Source organism: Schistocerca serialis, chromosome 8, assembly GCF_023864345.2.
Source record: "Schistocerca serialis cubense isolate TAMUIC-IGC-003099 chromosome 8, iqSchSeri2.2, whole genome shotgun sequence".
NCBI lineage: Eukaryota > Metazoa > Arthropoda > Insecta > Orthoptera > Acrididae > Schistocerca > Schistocerca serialis.
In genome coordinates this window covers 317080400-317106774 of record NC_064645.1, presented here as the reverse complement: position 1 = coordinate 317106774, position 26375 = coordinate 317080400, and the positions used below count along the sequence as shown (strand labels likewise).

General features: G+C 41.2%; 1 protein-coding gene across 1 annotated transcript in view; it reads right to left on the bottom strand.

The window, feature by feature from the left end:
- The window catches only part of LOC126416511 (sodium-coupled monocarboxylate transporter 1-like), a 188312-nt gene that overhangs the window by 24291 nt on the left and 137646 nt on the right, over positions 1-26375 (bottom strand). Inside the window, exon 13 of the mRNA XM_050084253.1 lies at positions 13178-13362. Within this exon, the coding sequence (XP_049940210.1) occupies positions 13178-13362 (185 nt within the window). The remainder of the gene's footprint in view (positions 1-13177; positions 13363-26375) is intronic.

Genomic DNA, 26375 nt, shown 5'->3' with positions numbered 1-26375 from the left:
AAACAGACGTTGGGAAGGGAGTGAGACAGGGTTGTAGCCTATCCCAGATCTTATTCAATATGCATATTGAGCAAGCAGTAAAGGAAAGAAAAGAAAAATTCGGAGTAGGAATTAAAATTCATGGAGAAGAAATAAAAACTTTGAGGTTCGCCGATGACATTGTAATTCTGTCAGAATCAGCAAATGACTTGGAAGAGCAGTTGAACGGAATGGACAGTGTCTTGAAAGGAGGGTATAAGATGAACATTAACAAAAGCATAACGAGGATAATGGAATGTAGTCGAATTAATTCGGATGATGCTGAGGGAATTAGATTAGGAAATGAGACACTTAAAGTAGTAAAGGAGTTTTGCTATTTGGGGAGCAAAATAACTGATGATGGTCGAAGTAGAGAGGATATAAAATGTAGGCTGGCAATGGCAAGGAAAGCGTTTCTGAAGAAGAGAAATTTGTTAACATCCAGTATTGATTCAAGTTTCAGGAAGTCATTTCTGAAAGTATTCGTATGGAGTGTAGCCATGTATGGAAGTGAAACATGGACGATAAATAGTTTGGACAAGAAGAGAATAGAAGCTTTCGAAATGTGGTGCTACAGAAGAATGCTGAAGATTAGATGGGTAGATCACATAACTAATGAGGAAGTATTGAATAGGATTGGGGAGAAGAGAAGTTTGTGGCACAACTTGCCCAGAAGAAGGGATCGGTTGGTAGGACATGTTCTGAGGCATCAAGGGATCACCAATTTAGTATTGGAGGGCAGCGTGGAGGGTAAAAATCGTAGAGGGAGACCAAGAGATGAATACACTAAGCAGATTCAGAAGGATGTAGGTTGCAGTAGATACTGGGAGATGAAGAAGCTTGCACAGGATAGAGTATGGAGCATGGAGAGCTGCATCAAACCAGTCTCAGGACTGAAGACCACAACAACAACAACAACATTTTTTATTGTTTCTATTATTTAATGAGCGTTTTATTAATGTGATTGCGTATTATTATTAATTGATTTTTATTTTGGTTTGGTTTAGCGATCCCTTTTCACTGTTTGCTCCTTTTATTTGAGTCCTTTTAATTATGCTTGCGGTGGTTATGAAGTCTATATTGCGTACTGATCTCCGTAAGTTAAAGAATACGGTAATACCACATGCGTTTCGCAGCAGCAGATCTCTTTGAGTCTCCTTGCCGGAACTTCTTCACCTGAAATCGCTAAAGATGATTTATCGCTCTACGGAAATCGATCGGTACGGCCAAGTGCTATGCTGTGTCATGTCTATGGAATGTCGCGTCCATTATTAGTTCATGAAATTATTTAGGTCTTCAGAGAAATATTCTCGGCGAATCCCACAACCGTGTAAAACTGCAGGTTCGCACCATCAAACCACACAACACTTCCGAACGACTTGCGTCATAAATAATCACTGAATATTTCTTTTGAAATGATTAAGGGTCATGAACTCTACACACCTGATACTCCTTTTGTGCTTTTATATGTATTTATTTTCTTCAACACCATAAAAAATAGATTACTGCCTTAATGGCGGCTTCCAACAATCTCCTCTAAAACCGACATAGAACATCTCTCTTCCAATGTCCAACACGGAATAATTATCTCTTTGCCGTAGCTTAATACAGTCTATATATCTTGGTTATCGAGTTCGCGCGGAGATGCTTTATTCCACAGAGTATTTATCTCTCGCGCAGTTATTTTAAATTTAATGTTGTATTAATAGTCCGTCAAACGACACCGTAGTACTATCACCGTTAGAGGGTGGCACCGCCACACCTCCAAAGTGAATTGCAGTGACGCAGTCACTGCCCTTTGGAAATTTACTGCCTCACCAACAGTTAGAACCCAATAGACCGGTGATGCTGTATTGTAACATATCGCCCTGGACTACAAATCCATTAAAAAATAAAAAATAAATAAAAAACCTCAAGACACCACACGGGACTACAAGTCCCACCGCCACACCCCCACCCGCCCATGTTAGGCAAAATTTTTCAGCCTGACTCATGTAGCACTATCACCGTCAGAGGGTGGTACGGGACTACAAGTCCCACCGCCACACCTCCAAAGTGAATTGCAGTGACGCAGTCAGACACCGTCAGAGGGTGGTACGCCGCCACACCTCGCAGTGACGCAGTCACTGCCCTGTGGAAATTTACTGCCTCACCAACACAGTTAGACCACAATAGACCGGTGATGCTGTATTGTAACATATCACCCCGGACTACAAGTCCAATTTAAAAAAAAAAAAACAAAAAAACAAAAAAAAAAAAACCACAAGAGCCATAAACAGATTCTCATTGCTCCATTACACGCCATCGCTCGCCGCCCGGGATTAGCCGAGAGGTCTCAGGCGTTGTCGGTTAGTCCCGGCGGAGGTTCGAGTCCTTCCTCGGGCTTGGGTGTGTGTGTTCTCATAGCCCCATTACACGCCCAGGATTAGCCGAGAGGTCTGAGGCGTTGTCGGCTGGTCCCGGCGGAGGTTCGTGTCCTTCCTCGGGCTTGGGTGTGTGTGTGTTCGTCCTTAGGATAATTGAGGTTAAGTACTGTGTAAGCTTACGGACTGACGACTTAGCAGTGAAGTTCTGGAAGATTTCACACACATTTGAACATTTTTGAACACGCCCACGTTCGAATTCAATGAGGTTTTGATAATGGCGTCTTTGTTGCCTGAAGGGCATTCTAGACTAACATCAGCTCACCATGTCCAGTCTCAGAGGTAACTAACTTTCACCACCGTTACGGCGTGTATTTAAAGCGAACTTGATTTGCATCCTTATGGAGGCGCTACTAGCCTCACATCTTTCAGAAGTAGAAACACGTCTGCCAAGTTTCGTTTATGTAGCACAACTTCTTGGTATTGCAATTATTTTCCATCAGTGTTTTTCATATGAACGTGCAGATGGACAGTGTGTGGATGAAATAGAACTCATAATTCAGTTGGTTCAAGAATCATGAAAGAAGGTTGTATACATGGAAGAACCCTGGAGATACTAAAAGGTTTCAGATAGATTATATAATGGTAAGACAGAAATTTAGGAACCAGGTTTTAAATTGTAACACATTTCCAGGGGCAGATATGGACTCTGACCACTATCTATTGGTTATGAACTGTAGACTAAAACTAAAGAAACTGCAAAAAGGTGGGAATTTGAGGAGATGTGACCTGGACAAACTGAAAGAACCAGAGGTTGTACAGAGGTTCATGGAGAGCGTAAGGGAACAATTGACAGAAATGGGGGAAAGAAATACAGTAGAAGAAGAATGGGTAGCTTTGAGGAATGAAATAGTGAAAGCGGCAGAGGATCAAGTAGGTAAAAAGACGAGGGCTAGTAGAAATCCTTGAGTAGAGGTTGTACAGAGTTTCATGGAGAGCGTAAGGGAACAATTGACAGAAATGGGGGAAAGAAATACAGTAGAAGAAGAATGGGTAGCTTTGAGGAATGAAATAGTGAAAGCGGCAGAGGATCAAGTAGGTAAAAAGACGAGGTCTAGTAGAAATCCTTGAGTAACAGAACAGATACTGAATTTAATTGATGAAAGGAGAAAATACAAAAATGCAGTAAGTGCAGGCAAAAAGGAATACAAACGTCTTAAAAATGAGATCGACAGGAAGTGCAAAATGGCTAAGCAGGGATGGCTAGATTACAAATGTAAGGATGCAGAGGCTTATCTCACGAGGGGTTAGATAGGTAGTGCCTACAGGAAAATTAAAGAGACCTTTGGAGAAAAGAGAACCACTTGCATGAATATCAAGAGTTCAGATGGAAACTCAGTTCTAAGCAAAGAAGGGAAAGCAGAAAGGTGGAAGGAGTATATAGAGGGTCTATACAGGGGCGATATTCTTGAGGACAATATTATGGAAATGGAACAGGACGTAGATGAAGATGAAATGGGAGATATGATACTGTGTGAAGAGTTTGACAGAGCACTGAAAGACCTGAGTCGAAACAAGGCCCCGAGAGTAGACAACATTCCAATAGAACTACTGACAGCCTTGGGAGAGCCAGTCCTGACAAAACTCTACCATCTGGTGAGCAAGATGTATGAGACAGGCGAAATACCCTCAGACTTCAAGAAGAATATAATAATTCCAATCCCAAAGAAAGCAGGTGTTGACAGATGTGAAAATTACCAAACTATCAGTTTAATAAGTCACAGCTGCAAAATACTAACGCGAATTCTTTACAGACGAATGGAAAAACTAGTAGAAGCCAACCTCGGGAAAGATCAGTTTGGATTCCGTAGAAACACTGGAACACGTGAGGCAATACTGACCTTACGACTTATCTTAGAAGAAAGATTAAGGAAAGGCAAACCTACGTTTCTAGCATTTGTAGACTTAGAGAAAGCTTTTGACAATGTTGACTGGAATACTCTCTTTCAAATTCTGAAGGTGGCAGGGGTAAAATACAGAGAGCGAAAAGCTATTTACAATTTGTACAGAAACCAGATGGCAGTTATAAGAGTCGAGGGGCATGAAAGGGAAACAGACGTTGGGAAGGGAGTGAGACAGGGTTGTAGCCTATCCCAGATCTTATTCAATATGCATATTGAGCAAGCAGTAAAGGAAAGAAAAGAAAAATTCGGAGTAGGAATTAAAATTCGTGGAGAAGAAATAAAAACTTTGAGGTTCGCCGATGACATTGTAATTCTGTCAGAATCAGCAAAGGGCTTGGAAGAGCAGTTGAACGGAATGGACAGTGTCTTGAAAGGAGGGTATAAGACGAACATCAACAAAAGCATAACGAGGATAATGGAATGTAGTCGAATTAATTCGGGTGATGCTGGGGGAATTAGATTAGGAAATGAGACACTTAAAGTAGTAAAGGAGTTTTGCTATTTGGGGAGCAAAATAACTGATGATGGCCGAAGTAGAGAGGATATAAAATGTAGGCTGGCAATGGCAGGGAAAGCGTTCCTGAAGAAGAGAAATTTGTTAACATCGAGTATTGATTTAAGTGTTAGGAAGTCGTTTCTGAAATATTTGTATGGAGTGTAGCCATGTATGGAAGTGAAACATGTACGATAAAGTATTTTAGACAAGAAGAGAGTAGAAGCTTTTGAAATGTGGTGCCACAGAAGGATGCTGAAGATGAGATGGGTAGATCACATAACTACTGAGGAGGTATTGAATAAATTGGGGAGAAGAGGAGTTTGTGGCACAACTTGACTAGAAGAAGGGATCGGTTGGTAGAACATGTTCTGAGGCATCAAAGGATCCCAAATTTAGTACTGGAGGGCAGCGTGGAGGGTAAAAATCGTAGAGGTAGACCAAGAGATGAATACACTAAGCAGATTCAGAAGGATGTAGGCTGCAGTAGATACTGGGAGATGAAGAAGCTTGCACAGGATAGAGTAGCATGGAGAGCTGCATCAAACCAGTCTCAGGACTGAAGACCACAACAACAACAACAACTCAGTTGGTAGAACGTAGCTCTTTAACAAACAGACCTTGACTTCTACAAGAATACGGCGGACATTAAGTATGTGTTGGCTCTATCATAGTTTACAGTGTTTTCATCACATTCGAGAAGGAGACGAAGGACGAGGACTGGAATTTTCTCGATAGTAAATTGCAAACAGGAGGGTAATCCTATTAATAGTGTTTACTAATGAAGCCACTTTCACTCGAGTGAGTACGACTAACAACTGTGTTTTTGGGAACGCAGCCACCGTCCTCTGTACATCCGCACTTGCTCTGTGTTCTCTGCTACGGAGTACACAGCATCATTCTGGAGGAATTCTGCACATGCTAACCAAGCTGATGTAGCTCTTCATGAGACAAGCCACATACTCACAGGGTGTATAAGATCAACCCCGGTCAACAAGATATTTCCATTCATGGATGCAGCACCTCCGGATATGAAAAGTAGCAGCAGAGAATGAAAAGAAGAAGCAAGAAATAGAGCCAAGGCGTTCATTGTTCGGAACTCACGCCTATCCACCTCGACTTAAATCCAGATAGAGCTTCCTGCTTACAGCAGCACCAATTCCAAGTTCAGCAGAAGCCTGCCAAAATGAGCTGCGGCGTACAAAGTCTCCTGGAGGATTACGGATAGGAAAAGAGAAGCCACCATCAGGCTGCCATCTCCAATACAGGAAGTTAAAGACCCCTCAACAGGTTGATAACAGGGGTGACAACGTGCAAGACTAATCTGAAAAAGTGGGGTATCACTAATGATGAATTTTGCGAATGGGGGCAAGGCAGGGCTCTGAACATTTGCTGGTCGGTAGCAATCTGAGTGAAATCTGCGACATTCATCTTAAGCGTACGGCTGTGCCTTTCTGCCTGCTGAACTCATAAAGTGTACAATTCTCTGTAATTAAACCTGTAAAGTTACGAATCTGAGAGTCGTGCAGAAAGAGTATCAATGAGGTTCTGGAAGGTACCTACAGGGACGTGAAGCCATATCAGCTCCAGTGTCGTGGGCAGCAGCGCTAGATGTCTCGATTGAGGATCCGTGATCGGAAAAGCCTGATCGAGATGGTCCCACAAATTCTCGATTGGGCTTTAATCCGGGGAGTTTGGGGACCAGGGGACTACAGTAAACCGATCGCGGTGAACATCGAGCCACGTATGTACACTGCGAACAGTGTAACACGTTGCATATTCCTGGTGTAGATGCCGGCCAGAGTGGCCGAGCGGTTCTAGGCGCTTCAGTCTGGAACCGCGCGACCGCTACGGTCGCAGGTTCGAATCCTGCCTTGGGCATGGATGTGTGTTGTGTCCTTAGGTTAGTTAGGATTAAGTAGTTCTAAGTTCTAGGGGACTGATGACCACAGATGTTAAGTCCCATAGTGCTCAGAGCCATTTGAACCATTTGAACCTGGTGTAGATACCATCCTCCCGTGGAAAACAAACTGAATGTAGGAGTGAACATGATCCCCAAGGATAGATGCATACTTGTGTTGATCCACTGCGCTTTCCAGAATGAAGAAATCAACCAGGTAATGGTACGAAAACATTCCCGAGACCATGATGCTCCCTTCTCCAACAGAAGAAATTAACTCCAGACAGAACGAGATTGTTCAAGCACATGGAAGTACCAATACTAGCCAGCCACTAAGCGTAAACATTACGACGTGGTTAGTCGATCAAAAAAAGTGCAACACACTTCTGTGTGTGAGTGCGAGTGAGCTCAGCAGAGTGATGAGTGCAGACCACTCTGCCTCCATTGCTCTCGAAACATGGTATAGAAAGTGCTAAGGAAAATGCAACACCACCCAGCAAGGGTGTGACTAACCAGTTAAAAACACATACAAAGTGGCTAAGCAAACGTAGCAGAACGGAAGAGCGCTAACAACTCGTCGGCCGGTGTGGCCGAGTGGTTCTAGGCGCTTCAGTCTGGAACCGCTCGACAGCTACGGTCGCAGGTTCGAATCCTGCCTCGGGCATGGATGTGTGTGATGTCCTTAGGTTACTTAGGTTTAAGTAGTTCTAAGTTCTAGGGGACTTATGACTTCAGATGTTGTCCCATAGTGCTCAGAGCCATTTGAACCATTTTTCGCTAACAACTCGTAAAGAGCAGAATCGATTTGGTCATGAAGAATGATGTCAACAGGCAGAGTCTCTCCTCAGCGCCATAAAGGGTCTACCTCGTTAGGCTAGTGTCAGTCGATCAGTAAAATGAATGACATTCACGTCGTACGCACTCGATTCTCTGATTATTGTATGCTAATATCTTGTGTCTGAGATTATTATAGTACCACTCATATTCCTGCCAACTTACGAGATGACCAGCGATTAGTAGCAACAAATGATAGAAGCCATCCTCCAGAACCAGCTGCTACTGATGGGTAGAACAGGAGCCTACCAACACCTTTTGGAGCTTGCAGCACAAACTGCTCTGAACTCTAGCATAACTTGGGTCAGGCAGCCTACCAAAGGCCAGGATCAGCATTCAATACAACCTCAAGGCATACGACATCGCCATCCATCCAATAGGACAACATGGGCAGGATGTGGGATGTACAGTGTACTCCCAGAATGGCGTGTGAGAGACAACACACATGCACTGAAGCCACCGCCATCTTCGATCAGAGCTTCCGACTGGGTACACGTTCCACACCACAGGCGACAACCTACTTACTAGATGTCACTGCTGTGGGTGCAGGGTTGATGAAGCAACATACGTCAGCCTGAGGCAGCCGCTGGGTTCAGCAGATCCCTCGTCGGCTTGCTAAGCCACCAGCTACTGCCGAAGACAAGGCGACGAGATGCATTCAGACAAATGAATGAAGTAATACTTAATCCTGTTTTACTGCGTCTGGCGACGCCTCACAGCTTCGTCGGCCTGCATCCTGACAGACAGCAGAGAGTAGGCAACCTCTACAACACAATGAAGAGACTAAAGAAGTGGAGGAAAAACATTGCTAGAAGTATTTCATATGACTTCACTACTTCGGAAAGGTGTAGTATTGCAGAACAGGTTGTTAGGGGACTGACACATAATTTTGACATGACACTGGCTCTTTATTTTAAAATGTCAGAGCCATAGAAGCGACGTTGTCCTCTGTGCTACATTATTTAATCGTTTTTGGTTTGATGTCGATTCCTTCTAGCACCGCGTGGCCGATCTTGTTTATCTTTGGTTCATCCTTAATTTGTAACTCGTTCTTTTTCGGTATTTTAATGAGGAAGTATTGACTTTGAATGTCCATATTTCTGGAATTATTAGTCGTTATGAAGCTGTAACGATCATGCTTCATTTAAGAGGCGATGATTTTTTTTCTGAATTTTATGTGGATGACGAAAGAGTGCGTAATATGGCGGCACGTAGGACAATCTGTGTTGCGCATTGCTTGGAGGCCAGAGTGAGAGAACGTGACGAGGAAGCCATCTGAGTGGTGGGAGGCGGCAAGGAAGCCAAAATTTAAAGTTTACAGAAATAATGAAAAGGACTTAAAAGTATCAAACCGAAATCCGACTAGAGAGTCTCTCTCTCTCTCTCTCCCTCTCTCTCCCTCTCTCTCTCTCTCTCCCTTTCTGTCTCCCCCGCCCCCCCCCCCCCTCTCTCTCTCTGTGGGAGATGGGAGTGTCTAAAGATGATTCCAAACAGTACTAGTCTATTGAAGGAAAGACGCAGAACCGAGCCAGATCCGCTGAGAAGTACAGCAAATAGCCGGACGCCGTGTGGCGTCGCGAACGGTAAGAGGAGGCAAGGGCATCGAGAAACTGGCGTGTTTGCTCGTGAGTGTGTAAAATAGTGTCGGGGCATTAACTTGATTAAATGTTGCCGAACACCGATGGATGAAGTAATACAATGGCATTAATTCTTCAAAATGTGTGCAACAAACTTTCTTAAAGTTATGAGATGACGGAAACCTGCGACTCGGTAATGTGCACGCTCACGCGATGTGGCAAAAGTGAGAACAATGACTATCTTGACCGAGAACCATTTCGATTTTAACTGTGGGTGGTATGCGGTTGTTAGAGAGGTAACATTCACGCAGGAATACTCCCTGAAAAGAACGAGCGGCTCCTTTCATCACATCATTCGAAAGATATTCTTTCCGTACTGAAGTGAAGCTATACAGTAGCCTCAATAACTTTGATTCAAAGAGAGGAAATTATTTTGTCCTTGCCACAAACATTACTCCCTTGTCTTCTAAGAAAATCCAAAAGCTTTTCAGTCCAAAATCACATTTCTAGCACACAAATAAAGACGAAAGGTAGGAATTCCGAGGATGCCGCCTGCTGCGGCTGCCGACGTCGACAAGGCGCCGCCTGCGAGATCTTAGAGCAGTGCTCTGAGCAACCGCCAAATGCCCGTTCAGTGCCCTATGTGACCGTACTGTGTCAACTCTGGGAGCTAAATAGTAAGTTTCACGTGACTTACGATTCGAAACTGCAGCTCTAGTTACATTCTGTATCAGGTACTTTAGCTAACAAGCAGTTCACTCACTTTAGTTCCAGGCCCATAACAAAAGACATCCACTACTAATTCTGCTTCTTTTGAAAACTCTTGACCACTGAAGCACGGAAATTATAATAGAAGTACGAAGGGAAACCAAATAAAAATTTGCAGTAAGAATTAAAATTCAGGAAGAGGAAATAGAAACTTTGAGGTTTGCCGATGAGACTGTAATTCTGTCATAGACAGCAACGAACTTGGAGGAGCGGTTGAAGGGAATGTACAGTGTGTTGAAAGTAGGATGTAAGATCAACATTAACAAAAGGATAACAATGATAATCAAATGCAGTCGAATTAAATCGGTTGATGCTTTGAGAATCAGATTAGGAAACGAGACACTAAAGGCAGTAGATGAATTTTGCTGTTTGGGCAGCAAAATAACTACTGCAATCTGCAAGGACGTAAAATGAAGGTTGGCAACGGCAAGAAAATCGTTTCTGAAGAAGACAAATTTTTTAACATCGAGTGTAGTGTTAGGCAGTCTGTTCTGAAGACATTTTTATGTAGTGTAGCCATGTATGGCAGTAACACTTTGACGATAAATAGTTTAGACAAGAGAAGAATAGTGGCTTTTGAAATGTGTTACTACAGAAGGATGCTGAAAATTAGATGGGTAGATTACATAAATAATAAGGAGGCAGAAAACAGAATTGGGGAGACAAGAAATTTGTTGCACAAGTTGACTACAGGACACATTCCGAGACATCAGGGGTCACCAGTTTAGTATTGGAGGGAAGTGGTGGGGGGGGGGGGGGGGAGGGTAAGAATCGTAGAGGACGACCAAGAGATGAATACAGGAATACAGTAAGCAGATTCAGAAGGACGTAGATTGCAGTAGTTGTTCGGAAGTGAAAAGGCTTGCACAGTTTAGAGTGGCAAGCAGGCCTGCGTCAAACCAGCCTTCGGACTGATGACCGCAACAACAAAACACAATAGTAAAATAATAGCATACCTGTCGCTCCAAACTCTCCAAATTGGGAATCTGTCTTCTGGCGTAACAGGAACACTGTTACTTTTACGTCTTCGGTTCCAAAACGTGCTGCTACAGATTTGAACTTCGTTTTGGCATTAAAAAGCGAAGCTATCCTCACCTTGAAGGTTGGTTTGCACACCAGAGGACTTTAGCAAGGATGGTCATGTTGCCTTTAGTATGCACTCACCTTTTTCCCATTTTAGAACTAACTTACTCACCTTAACAATAGAGAATTTCTTGACATGTTTCACACTAACATATCATTGCCAGGGGTGTACGAAAAGAATCCTAGAATCCACTTTGGACCGGAGCCTACCTTTTTGAATCTGAACCCTGGCACATAACCACTGAGCCAGAGAACCATAACTATGGCCTCTCTCTTCTATAGTCTTCTCACAAAAACTGCTATTCTAAGCAGCGCATAAAGTGGGCGACAACACCTACCGTAAAAGTCCATTTTTTTGTGAAATGACTACGAACGTTTTTACTTTCATCTATAGTTATACTATACTTGAGAATCGAGTTTTCCAAGATTGCTTGAAATTCTTTTTATTACTATTACCGGTTTCGGAAGACCTAAGCTGTCATCATCGGATCTCGTAACATTATTAGATGTACATTATTTCTACAGCACTGGAAGTCACATATAGTGATGTTGCGTCAAATCGTAATAAAAAGTAGGCAGAGACACCAGCATGTCACAAATAAAATACCACATAATTAAATCATACGACATGTTGTGCCGATGTCCCAGCTGGGAGACAGAAACCACAAGCGATTTTTAATTATTGTAAGGCCATACGTGGAGTATCACTATCAAGGATCTGATACATATAGCGTGTTTATTTTAACTGAAGACATTGGAATGTGTCGAAAACGACACATGAGATCACAAAAAAATTATAACAACTTGTTTCTGTTGCAGGGGGACATTCAACGATACCACACTTGACTCCCTCCCCCCCAACCGTATCGTCGTTGCCCCCCCCCCCCCCCAACCGTATCGTCGTTGGCGAGGAGAGGGGTGGTGGAGGACAGCTTTAAAATCTTCAGTGCAAATCCCCGTTTTTTATTTCAGATTACGATTCTACTGTAAAACCTACATACACTATGTCCGAAGCATTTTCTTCGTTTCGCCACAGATGGCGCTGTAATCGGAGGAATAGAAATGGGTACGCAATCGCAATTTACGACATGCTACTCAATGGTCCTTGAATATCGAATGGCACCTCCATGCTCCGAGGATAGGACAGGTCAGTATTTCATAACGTGAAAATCACATTTACAACACTGTATTCCTCCGACATATCGAACATGGGACTACTCGACGCGCCATATACATTTTTACGAGATGTTGAAAATAAAACAGTAAGTTTTAGACAGTTAAATAACACGCAGGTTTCTTTTGGGTCAGTTTCATACGTCCTTTACGTGCAGCCCGATGATTCAGGCGTTTTAACAGCTTTAATTCGGCTGAAATTGTTTCCGCCTGGCATTCCAAGTAAAGTATTGTTTTGTTACGCTACGTTGTTGTTTCTGTGTGTCTCGTAATGTCTTCAGCTTCAGCGCCAACTTTGTCAGCTAATCCATCTTCACTACCCTGCAGACGAACAAATGGCAATAATTTTGTCATCAGAAATCGATTACATCCAGCATCACTGTGATTCATTTCCTTAACGCCTATATCTGAGCACCTTTGCAATTCCAACAGCAGCAATGTCTTTCAACAGGTCTCCTTTATCCATTCCACGTAGCGTATCTAACGTTTTGTGCACGAACGCTAGTGTCTTCTTTCACTTGATATCATTTCTCGCTCACAACAAACAGGGGCATCACAGTACAGTACAGTTCAGTGTTGGCTTGTTAACTGATACAGCACCAGGACCAGTGTATGTCGGTCGGCTCATTTTCATTCAATGATTTTCATCGCCGACTGTTGCCGTTATTCCTTTCAGAGTATCAAATACTGTACTCTTGGTGACTCGGAAATCGTGATTAATGACAAGCGAGGTTTCACAGTATTCTAAATCTTGTGCCACCCTTACGTGCAGCACGATGATTCAGGCGTTTTAACAGCTTTAATTCAGCTGAAATTGTTTCCGCCTGGCATTCCAAGTAAAGCATTGTTTTGTCTAATAAGTGAATTAACTGATTATGTGCGCAATATCTAGAGTATTTTTGAGGATACAGTATTATTTAAGTTTTACATGGCACCCACACTCGTTGTTAATCCCTAAATTAATTTCATACACTGAACCGTCAGGCGCCTGCTGTTCCACTCACCTGTTCTGATAGTCGACTGTGACGGCGACAGAGCCGTTGTGGACGCGGTCGAAAGCGTAGCGGCAGCCGTCAGTGGAGAGGGGCTTGGTGGCGAAGCGGATGTCGCCGCTGGCCTGGTACGCCTGACCGCCCAGGATCAGCCACGACATCACCGCTACGCTGGTCAAGCCGCCCGCCAGAGCTCCCTGCGCATACATAGCTAAATGAAGGAGTTGTTATTGCGTGCCAACTGCCCAAACATACGTTCTTCGTCTCTTAAACATCAGCAAGACTGAAAAGAAAGCAGACCTCTATTCAAAAAACTTTCTAAGGTGTCGAGTGTTTCATTCGAAGTTATTTGGCTTGTAAACTAGAAGGCTTTAGTCAGGTATGAATATTAACGAACTGTCAATTTAAAACATTGATGCAGAATACTCACAGGAATTATTTACAGGAGAATCTAAAGGTTGGTAAATGTCGACCTCAGGTCAGTTCAGTTTGGATTCCGAGAAATACAAGAACAAGAAAGTGATACTGGCACTACTGCTTATCTTAGAAGTCATTTATAGCAACTGTAGATTTATAGAACGTGTTTGATAATGTTGACTGTAATACGAGGGTTGTCCTGAAAGTAAGTTCAGATCGGTCGCAAAATGGCCACCACAGTGAAAACCTGATGAAGCTTTGCACAGATGTGTTGGGTAGTGTCTCTAGTATGACCATCGATCGCACCAAGACGCTCTTTTCAGTTGTGGGTGCACTGTGAGCGAATATAGGTGCCTAGAACAACGATGTCTCCCGCCAAGTAGGAGGGCCCACTGAGAGGCTACAGCTTAACGAATGCAGCCCGCCTACCAGAACTGCCACCCGCTTCCTTCTTCATGGAAATTCTCAGCCGCACTCTACAGGGGCAGTGAAGACGCTCCTGCAGCCTTTTCGTTGAGAAGAGTTCGGTCACCCACAACACAGCCCAAAATGGCTCGTCCTGAGTATCATCTCTGTTCACATGAAACGCTGGATACGAAGACAACATTTGGGCGCAGGCTACGCGCTATGGACCAGCGTTGAGAATTATCAGAAAGCACAGGTGGCTGCCTTCTATGACGACTGTGTTGGAAATTTGGTATAACGCTCCGACAAATGTCTAAGTCGGAGCAGCGACTATGTAGGGAAGTACCTGGAAAGTGTAGCTAACTCCTGCAGATAAAATGTTTATTTTCAATGTGGTTTCCATTTAGCGACCAATCGAAACTTACTTTCTGGACAACCCTCGTATTTCTTTTCCAGTTGCTGTTCCCGTTTCTCTACAAGTTCGGCATTGTTATACAGATTTTCTCAATGTAACTGCATTTGGTGGCCCATTGCCCTTCCTGAAGCCACCAATGCCCCAAGAAGAATTTCCTTATCCTCATCTATCTGTATCTAGTCTAGATCTCGTGTTTAAGTGTTGCAACGTTGTCTAAATATTTGCGTAATGTGCAACTGATACAGAAAGTGGTTAACAGCCCAGTACTTACCTAGTTGGATGTGGAAAATCGCCTACAAACGACATCCAGTCTGGCTGACTCACTAGCCCTCGTTATTAATCAACGAGACAGATTCGATATAGGGCTGGTTTGTGTCCTCATGTCACAACGGCAGCACGCTTTAGCGCACTCAGCTACTCATGCAGGTAGATAACGTTGATAAAATCTTCGAAATTCTGAAGGCAACACATACTCCCCTCCACTACCCAATTAACTACGCCTCGATGCTTCAGGATGTTATACCATATAACTCCTTTCTCTCCAATCCGATTTAACATATTTCCGTTAGGGCAAGGAAACCTAAATATGATAAAAAAATCACAAAATTCGTATGTATCATTGAAAGAAAAAGAGTAACTACAAGGAAAAAATGTAGATGTTAGCGAGTATAAGCTGATTTGCAATGGCACTCTTTTTATAGTTTCGAATGTAGACTAGAAAAAATAAAGACAGTGTATCATTTTTCAGACTGAAATTCTTAAATATGATACGGCTTGTCCAAAATATGATACATATGTAATATTGTTATAACTGTACATTGTAGATAAAAGATTGAGGTCTTAAAAATGAGGTCGAGACCACACAAAACGATAAAAACGTATAACTGCGGTTTTCTCTGTTGGGGGGAGGGGGGGGAGGGGGGCGGAGGGGGAGGGATAATTATAAGAAATTTGTGGCGTGAAACGTACATTGGAGAGAACTATTGAAATTGTTTACTCGTTTTTCCTATTTTTAATTGTATAAAGTTAACTATTTACAATTATACTTAATGTAGTGCCGCTAATACAAAAATAAGTGATGCGCAAAGAGAAGCACTATCTTATACTTTTTTCATGAACATCAACAGGTCTGCACAAAGCAAATTCCTCTTTAGATACTTTCTACCCCTGTAGCAACTTGAGGTATAGGCAACTGTCCTATCACATCTCTATTATTAGTAACAGAAATGTCTTTTTCATTTAATCTGTAGCGTATCCACCGTATTCATTCAGAAAGTATGCCATAGCGGAAGTGAGTTGCAACATAGCCAGCCGCAGGCACGCAAGAATGCTATGCGTTGCGAAGAGAAACAGAGCCCTCAGGCGGTGCCAACCAGAACCAGCTGGGTGCAGTATAGCAACAGCCAATGCTGCAATACGCTAGCGGAAGGACGGAAGCCTTTTCTCACTTGCCACCACAGACGTGTTTAGAGCATGTTCCTTAAGCCCTGAATAAACATAGTCTGGAGCGTATAAGCACTCAGTTATTCCTGCACTAGAATATTCTCATCTCATTATCACAGCCTGCACTGCGAACCTGTGACACCTGGTGTGACATCCCGGAATGCAATAGTGGTCCACTGTTTGACCACTGTACAGAGCAGTCAGCCCTGTATCACGAAAGCAGCGGCCACTAGAGCATAGAGCTTCCTGCTCGCTGGAGGGAGGTCATGGAACCGTCAGCTGCACTGCTGCACTGTCGCCACGGATACAGTCAGAGACATACCTCAGTGGTATTCGAGTGACGCCATGCTTGGCCCCACTCTTTGGACTGTCAGCAATGCTGGACGTATATTGCTTCATATGAGAGGCAACTGGCCGCTTTCAATAAGCTGTTCCTGACGTACTACAGCCGAGGGCTAGAAAAAAGAAGTTAAATTCAAAAAATCTACTGCTGTCCTGACATCCCATTTCACTCTCCATGGGTGACAATCCCTGGATAATCTAACAACCCGAAAAACTCTTTCGTTTATTTACACAGAATTTAGAGACCTAATTTCTAGGTCATTTTCCAGAATTTTTATGATGTGCAAACATATATGTAGCTGTATGAATTCTTCCTTCATCCGATAAACTTAGCCAAGATGTAATCTCTTCCATCAACATACGATGTATTTGTCAATACTATAGGATCTACCGTCGGTTCTCCGAAGAGATCGACAACATCCACACTACCGTCACTCATTAAAGAGATGTCTGAATCGTTTTTGTGTACTTGCCGCAGCTTTTCTCACAAGTGTAGTCTTCTGATTCTCCTGCGTTTGGCCTACTGATTGGAGGGTTTTCTTTTCCAGCAATGAAATTTCTGCTGGAGGTTTCGTCTCTGGCGGTTGAATTTTTGTCGTATGGTAAGGGTGGCAACCCATGGTACACCACTGTGAGGCTGGGGCTGTAACATAGGCGACAATCACTTTTGGGCATGGAGCGTATAGCGTATCATATTTAAGGAATATATTGACTGCTGATAATTATCTCAATACAATAAATATGACAATAATGAATAATTCAACAAATAGCGCAAAGTTAGTTTTCTGTGCATGTAACACAAATTTTGCGGGTACTGAGTCAATACTTGCATAAGTGTGGCGAACGTTGTACAGATGTGTGCACATTTATTTACATTCTGAAAGTGCTGTTTGTCAAAATTATTTTTACTACCAAATTGAAGCTGATAATGGAAAAACTGTGACAAACTACTTCTAAACAGTGGTATTATTACTAACAGTAGGAACATTTATGATAGGTATGATTGTCTTATGAACAAACTGGAGTATCATTTTTTGGAAGGTTTTGCCTGTATCAGTTACAGAAAACGCTACCCTGCTTATCCAGTTTATGCGTCTAATTTACAGTATTCTTTTGTAGCACTATATTTCATAGGCTATTATTCTCTTCAGGTCTTTATCGTTTATTGTCCACGTTTCAATAGCGTAGGCCCTTCAGTATCATAAATCATGTATGAATCGTAGGCGGACTTTCAGGGAAGAAATATTTGTATACGAGGATGTTTGATAAATCAATTTTTTGACGAGGCGTCACTGTAGAATGGTGTTTTTATATCATATATTTCGTATATATGAATATAAGGAAATTTTGTATGAATGCAATGTCTCGCGGCGATAACATTGAATAAAATGTTCTCGGGTTTCCAACCACGTCAATTGCTTAAAACTACACGAGCTTTCGGCCAAGCACTCCTTGGCCATTGTCAAGTGGTATGACTGCCAGTGGGCTGTTGGTGAGCCCTTATATACCGCTAGCTGCCGGCTGTGACGTCACTGTTGCCCGTCACATTGCCATATATGGGCATGTTTTGAGTCGGCGTTCGATGTGCCCTCTTCAACCTCGCGATTGCTGGATCCCACGCGGCGCTGAGTGGAAAAAGATAGTGCATTGCACTTCCTCGACGTCCTTGTCCACCGTAAACTAAATGAGTGCCTTGGCGACAGCGTCTACAAAAAACCCACCTACACAGACCTGTACCTGCACGCCACCAGCCATCATCATCCAGCACAGAAGCGCACAGTATTACAAAAATTGGTGCATCGTGCAAGAGTAATATTAGACGACGATAACCTGCCCCATGAACTGAGCCACCTACGCAAGGTTTTCAGGAATAACGGCTACAGCGCCCATCAAATGAAATAAGTGATTTCTGGGAAATATCAGAATAAGACCACCGACGAAGAGGAGGAAAGGAAACTTGCTTTGCTGCCATTCTGTGGCTCTGTGTCGGGCAAGATAAGCCGCCTGTTGAAAAGACACAACATCAAATCAATCTTCAGGTCTCCAACGAAAATCCGTCAATTACTGAGACCAGTTAAAGACGCAGTAGGTCTCAAAACACCTGGAATCTACGAAATACCTTGTGTGGCCAGAAGTACATCGGACAAAAAGTGCGCAATGTGGAACAAAGCAGGAAAGAACATGAGAGGTATTATCGCCTACGCTATCCAGAGAAATCTGCGTTAGCTGAGCATGCGTTAGAAAACCATCACCACATAAAATATGACGATGCCTCTGTCGTGGCTCGCACTAACGGCTTCTGGGACAGTTTAATACAGGAAGCTATTAAAATAAAAATTACCACAAACACCCTGAATAGAGACGGTGGCTTACAGCTCAGCGCTGCGTGAGATCCAGCGATCGCGAGGTTGAAGAGGGCACATCGAACGCCGACTCAAAACATGCATATATATGGCAATGTCACGGGCACCAGTGACGTCACAGCCGGCATCTAGCGTATATAATGGCGCACCAACAGCCCACTGGCAGTCATACCACTTGACAATGGCCAATGAGTGCTTGGCCGAAAGCTCGTGTAGTTTTAAGCAATTGACGTGGTTAGAAACCCGAGAACATTTTATTTAATAAGGAAATTTTATTTGTTCTGTCCATCATAACACATGGAGGACGTTCAAAGGGGAAAAAATTAAATCTTTAACTAATCTGAAGACAAATTTAATTCCTAGTCCCAATAAAATATTTCTTATTGGGTGAAATATGATACTGTGAACTGAAGGAAAACATCTCGTGTTTTTGAGTTATTGCTATTGAGCTCGTATGACACATGATGCCAAGAGCTAGGAACATCCACTGGGAAGCAGAGCAGAACAGAAAGACAAACCTTTACAATAGACAGCTGGGCAATTCCATAGTTACAGGTGTTACATGTACACACCTTAAAATCAGGAAAAATAATGTAAGGAATAATATTTATTGAATTTAATATTGAAAACTTTTAAGGGTTACATTAAATTTCATGTGACAAATGTTGATACTGGAATTGTTTTATTATTCTCCTGGTTATTAATCAAAAAAGTAGTGTTACGGGTGTTACCAAAAGTAGACCTGGCCCCTGTTATGAGTTAGGGAATTCTCTAATTTCAGCAAACTTGATGAAGCTTTTATTCTTGTAAAACAACTGTTAAGAGGTATTGCCCCAAATTTTATTTTGAAATATAAATTTTTATTTTTCTGGACATTGTAACTCAGTATATATATATTTTTTTCTGTTACGGGTGTTACATTAAATGTTACGGGTGTTACATAGATGCATCAGATTTGATTCTTGAAGGAATAAATCTACCTCTTACAATTGCATCAAAATTAAAGAAGTACTATAGTTTATTTGGAATAAAAGTATGTGCTTAAGAAAACATATTTGAAGGATAAAGCTATTTATCACATAAAAAATTTTGTTACAATTTTATAGTAAAACTAGGCCTAGATATCATTACTTACATTTACCTAATTTTGTAGGCCTAATAAATTTATGACAAAAATGTTTTCTTATTATTGATAGGTTTAAAAACTTCATTTAATAATCTTTTTCAGCAACATCCAACTCAAAATTGAACTCATAGTATGAACGGTTACCTTGTTGTTTGATTTCTGGTGTTACCTTAGATAGTACTTGAATGAATTTCACAAAACAAACATCAGTTTCATCTAGTTTAAAAAGTGTTTTACTTTTTCCTACTGACTTCAGAAACATTATTTTCACATCATCCTCTTCATCAACCTCACTCTGGCAGATTCCCAAGTAACAGTATTGAATTTTGGATAGGGTTGGCTTCTTTTTATCACTTGCAATGTCAACCAAGACAAATAACCCAAATTTTAAATCAGACTTTTCAATTTTATTAGTTATGCTTAACTCACAAGCACTTCCAATATTGTCTTGTGATTCAGATAGTGAAGCAGTCTCCTGATCAGAATCATCAGAACTGCACACTTCATAGAAGTTTATGCATCTTTTTGCATGTAATGTTTTAACTTTGCCGTCCTCAGAAATAAATACTGACACCCTTGTCATTAATGACTCTGCTGTTTTTGAAACCAGCAAATCAGTTGTGTTATAAGGCCAAAAGTGATGTCAGCCCTGGATTTGTGGAATCGCTTGTAAATTTTTCCACCTTTCATCCAAAATAGGAATGTTATGCTCCTATCTTATCAACCCATAGTACCTTAAATTTAGAAAAATTCTTCAGGTGTAGTCATAAAACTCAATTGTGTTGTTAATAATAATTTTCCTAGATCTAACAGCATGTCCACATGCTCCTCTTCAGTGCACCTCCAACGCCATCCATGGCTGCTTTACCATGTGAACTGGCAAAAAAATTCCACTCAACTGTCAATCCAAAGTCTCTCTCAAAATAACATAGATTGGACAAAGTATATTTATTTTTGAACTGCCCAGCACAGTACATTGTTAAACATAGGCTCTTATGAATGACTAGAATTTGCCTTAATAAGCAGTTTACTGGGCCTATATAAAATTTAAAATTGAGGTTATAAATACTGTTGTTCTTGGAAAAGTTAGAATGGAAAACATAAACTAAATGTAAAGAATTTTGGGCTTAATTAACTTTTTAGGAGAACATCAGTTGAATCAGGTTAATGCTCTAGTTAACTTTTATAATGTAGGTGTAGTGCTTAAAAAATGTATGCAGAGGAATAAAAATTTTAGTTTTCATGCTTAAAACTGTTTTCATATGTAATAAACATAGTTAAAAAACTTTTTTCATTCATAATAATACCCTTTGATTATAATTTAAATGTAGGGCCTAGGCCTACTAAAGATGAAGGTGGCATTAAACCTTCCAATTCAAGTTACGGGTGTTACGCATGTGTTAAGTAACACCCGAAACGAAAATTAGTAACACCCGTAACAGCTCTAAGAGTGTTAAATAAGATTTCAAAATGCCATGTAATGGTACGATATTGTAAAATATGTGCATAACCTCACTTTTACAGAAAGGTATTGTACAGAACAAATTTACTAGATTACAAATTAAACTTTTGTATCTTTTTTGTTACGGGTGTTACAAGCTGCATATATATTATAAAACTAACAAAATAAAGAAATGCAATTAGCTGACTTCAACAAAACGAATTATTATGAGCTATAACAATGTTGACTTGAATATTCTTTGCAACAATAGAACAATCAGCCATAGATAACACAACTAATACTCATCTGGAAATAGCATAAAACATACCTCTCTGTGGTGCCATAGAGTAGTGCACTTTAAACACTTAGTGAAGGTAGAAATTTATTTTTTTCATATTCACGATTATTTTGCAATGAACAAATGTACTTTTTACATGGCATTTTTAAGGTTATATTTGTAATATTGTCATTTTAATTTTTTTGTCACAAAGTCTCTTTAACATGGAATGACCCAGCTACTACTTTTATATCATATATTCTAAATGATGATTGAGGGTATGACACGGACATGCACTAGACAGAATCAACGACTGCCACACTGGATACAAATAACGTGATTCTACATGCAGTACCTTCTGAAGAAGACAGTTTTTAAAAAAGTGAAAACCATGGTCAGTTTTTTTTCTTTTTTTTTTTTTTTTTTTTTAATGGTTCAAGTGGCTCTGAGTACGATGGGACTTAACTTCTGATGCCATCAGTCCCCTAGAACTTAGAACTACTTAAACCTAAGTAACCTAAGGACATCACACACATCCATGGCCGAGGCAGGATTCGAACCTGCGACCGTAGCAGTCGCGCGCCTCCAGACTGTAGCGCCTAGAACCGCCCGGCCACTTCGGCCGGCGTCAGTGTTTAATAAACCGGTATTTTGCAACTCATTGACTGTTATTTCCAACCCACTGAAGCTAAGTAAGATCTACCATTTCGTATTGGAAGGCCGATGATCTGCAGCACAGCAGACTCTGTACTGTCTGATCAACAGAAATATGTAGCTGGTGATAAGGGCACAACTACATCGTATTGTGCTTCAGCGAGAAACACAAATAGTTATTCCTGTATATGGTGGACATGAAAAACTGAGTAATAAGTATAACCTAATGCTCATTCTCTACACTGTCGAACGAAGCAGGGAAGGAAATAAAAGATAAGTTCAGAAGTGAGATTAAATTTCTGTGCAAAAAGACATCACTGATGATGTACTACCCTCTGTTGAAATGGCGAAGAATTACGAAACCTGTGGAATGGAATGAACTATGAAACGAGCGCAGAATATGATTTGGGAACAAACTAAAGAAAAACGGAAGTAATGAGAGTTAACACATACGAGATTAGCGACAAATTTATCAATAAAATTGGGAACCACTTAATAGAAAAAAGTGGAGGACTTCTCTTTACTCGCAACCAAAATAATACATGCCGAGCAGAGCATGGATGACATAAAAAGCAGACTAGCACAGTTAAAGAAGACATTTCCCCGTAAAATTAATCTACTAGTATCAAACATAGGCCTCAATTTGACGAAAAAATTTCTGGTTATGTAAGGCTGGATTACAGCATTGTATGGGAATGAATCATAACCTGTGAAAAAATCTGAAAATAAGAGTGTCGAAGAGTTTGAGGTTTGGTGTTATAAAATAGTTAAGTGCAGTGATAAGATAAGAATGGTCATTCTCAGAATAGGCGAGGAAAGGAATACATTAAATACACTGACTAGAAGAAGAAGTGTGATAATGAGACATAAAGCTGAGAGAGCCACTGTGGACAAAATCTATAGGGCAAGACAGTGGAATATAATAAATAATCGACGACATTGAATGCAAGTGCTACTTTGCAGTGACAAGGTCCACACAGAAGCGGAAGCTGTGCCGGAACACATCAAACCAGACGGAAGACTTACGACTCAAAAGTTGTGTGACAGTGTGGGTTCTGGAACGAAAGGTTCATTGTTCTAGTGCGTCAAGCTAACTGATAAGACTTCGAGGAACCCTCGTCCCTCCTGACACACGATGATTTCACACATCTTAGGCCATTGCAAGTGAATGTCACCCATCCACTTCACCAGTTCTGGGACAGATAATGGCATTACATCCTTCAGGGGCAATAGGAATCAAGTTCCTCTCCCCTCCGTACTATGTTTTTATTCGAATTGTATGAGAATCGTCGTTCAAGTGAAAGGAACACAGTTGTTTGGGATTAGGTACTAGGTACTTATTTCATAAATAATGATAAAAATTTTAATATCAGGTTAATTAACAATAATTTTTCTCAACCCCTCGCCTTCTCTTTTTATTACCTTTTCATTCTTATTCCAGACCCCATAGTGAGAGGATGTAGCAGGGCTATCCTACTTAGAAAGTGTCTGGCAATATTACTATGATTGTTGACATAAGACACTTTGGCATAACGCTATGTGACTGACATGAATGAGACCAAGATATTTTCTGTAAGCACTCCCACCTCCCAGTGCTATATACTACAGTTTTTCCAATTTTCCAAAAATACCCAATCTTCCATTCTAAGATATTCTAAAACAATTTCCGCAGTGATAAAATCTAATCTCAACTGTTCAATGAGTTTCGTACCCATCGTCTTCATGTGAATTACACGTTTTAAATATGTGCTACATAGTCCAGAATATAGATCTATGACTCCAAAACTTCACACAGCATGCATACACTCATAACATCCGAGTACCAGTATCATCAAGCAAACTTAAGGATTGTAGGGGAACATAGTGTAAGATGGACTGAACTGGGAAGCTAGAACAGGCAGCTGACTAACTTCTTAAGTGCAGAAGAAGAAAAAGTTTTAAGTGAACCACCTAAGAATTTACGCTCGAGTGTGTTGCCTTCCATCAGCATCACATATTAACCGTTGTGGGGCTATCATGATATTTGTAGTTGCCGGGGTGAGACATAATTTACGCTGGGAGAAACATCTAACAGTAAAAAGACAGTGATGCTTATACTTGAATAAATATATGCTTTAATAAATATAAGCTGCTAAATTTCCTCCATCAGTAGGTATTTTGGAGATATAGAGATGTAGTATTTGTCCAAAACAAAATCAGATTGACTGTTGTAATATGCAGGTATGATTGCTGATCTCAGACTGCGGATCACAGTCATCAAAAACGTTACAATATATTGCGGCTATGTATTATGTTTTGCTTTAGGATATTATTCTCCACAATACCATGAAATATAGTTATTACCAAGTTATCATTTTTCCAGCAAACAGCTTTATTCCAAAAGTATCAGGAAAGAACATCAATGTGTCGAGCAGATTTAAACTGCACCATATTAAACAAAACTGGAAAACGGAGGAGAGAACTAAAACTTGAGCACATGGTGAAAATAACTGCCTTAAGGGAAGGATGTAGACTGCTACTGAAAAAGAGCAGGCCAGCTATGCTAAGCAATGTACGAGGGCAATCCCAAAAGTGAGGTCTCCTATTTTTTTATAAGTACAGAACTCTGTTTGTGTGGCGGTTGGTCTCACTGTTTTGAAGAGTGCTTGATGCGTTGTGTGTAAATATGCGCACGCCGTGCTGAGATGCGCAGTCTTGGCTTGGCAGCCGTAGAGAATGGAGCTCCCGTTGGATGTTACCGCCAAGCACGAATTGCGCGCAGTTATTCGGTTTCTGAACGCAAAGGGCAATGCGCCGATTGAAATCCATCGCCAATTGACGAAAGTGTATGGTGGATCGTGCATGGATGTCAAAAATGTTCGTAAGTGGTGCACAGAGTTTGCAGTTGGTAGGACCGAAATTCACGACGAACAAAGGAGCGGGAGACCGTCAATTTCTGAGGAGACAGTGTTGAACGTTGTGCAAAGCATGCGTGAAGATCGGCGGATCACCCTGGATGAACTCTGCACGTTGGTTCATGAGGTTTCCCGAAGCACTGCTCACAGAATTTTAACGGAAACATTGAACTACCGGAAGGTGTGCACAATATGTGTGCCACGCATGCTGACTGAGGACCACATGGGGCAACGAGTTGATGCTTCCCGCACATTTCTTCACCGCCTTGCAGCCGAACAGGACAACTTTCTGGACTCAACTGTCACGGGTGACGAAATCTGGGCATACCACTTTACACCTGAGACCAAGCAACAAACACGCCAGTTCATAACCTTCTGAACAGCATGGCGGGGAGCTGCTATGACATGGGCATACAAAAACTGCCACAGCGTCTACCAAAATGCATCAACACAAATGGTGATTATGTCGAAAAATAGCTAAATGTTCAATCTGTAAACTAATGTAAACCAATGTTGAAATAAACAGGTCTATGTACTTATAAAAAATAGGAGACCTTACTTTTGGGATTACCATCGTATAATTAGAGTTGCAGCTACAAGGCCTATTTTATCATTGCTCTGGAATGCTATTAATCCATCTTTCCTTATACTCTCGCCATTAACAAATGTATCATTAAAACTAAAGTCATTGTGAATTTAATTCATCATACAATTTGTTTAAGTAATTGTACTGAGTGGGTTATTACGACCTAATTATGCCAGAGAATATGTGGCAGACTTGACATTCCAGAGGTCCTAAGAAAAAAGCACTACAAATTGCTATTGTTCCTACTAACATTGTTATTCCAATCATCTTAACTTATAGAGCATATACAGGAGGAGAAATGCAGTACTAATCTATGACACTACTGGTGGAAACAGTGACTACCATAAAATAACTAGGAATAAGCATCTGGAGTAATCTGCACTGGAACGACAACACAAAGAAAAAGTAGGTGCCTTGCTGAGCTAAATCTTATGGAGACGTAATTCATCAACAAAAGAAGTGCTTTATAAACCACAATTCGTTGACTAGTACACAGAGTCTAAATAAATGTAACACGTTGTGCATACATAGGAGAAGAAATCCAGTACTGATCTATTACACGACTGTTGAGAACAGTAACTGCCATAAAACACACAGGAGTAAGCATCCAGAGGGATCTAAAGTGGAATGGCTATATAATGCAACAGCAGATCCCTGGCACAAACAAATCTTAAGGAAATACAGGGTGATTCAAAAAGAATACCACAACTTTAAAAATGTGTATTTAATGAAAGAAACATAATATAACCTTCTGTTATACATCATTACAAAGAGTATTTAAAAAGGTTTTTTTTCACTCATAAACAAGTTCAGAGATGTTCAATATGGCCCCCTCCAGACACACGAG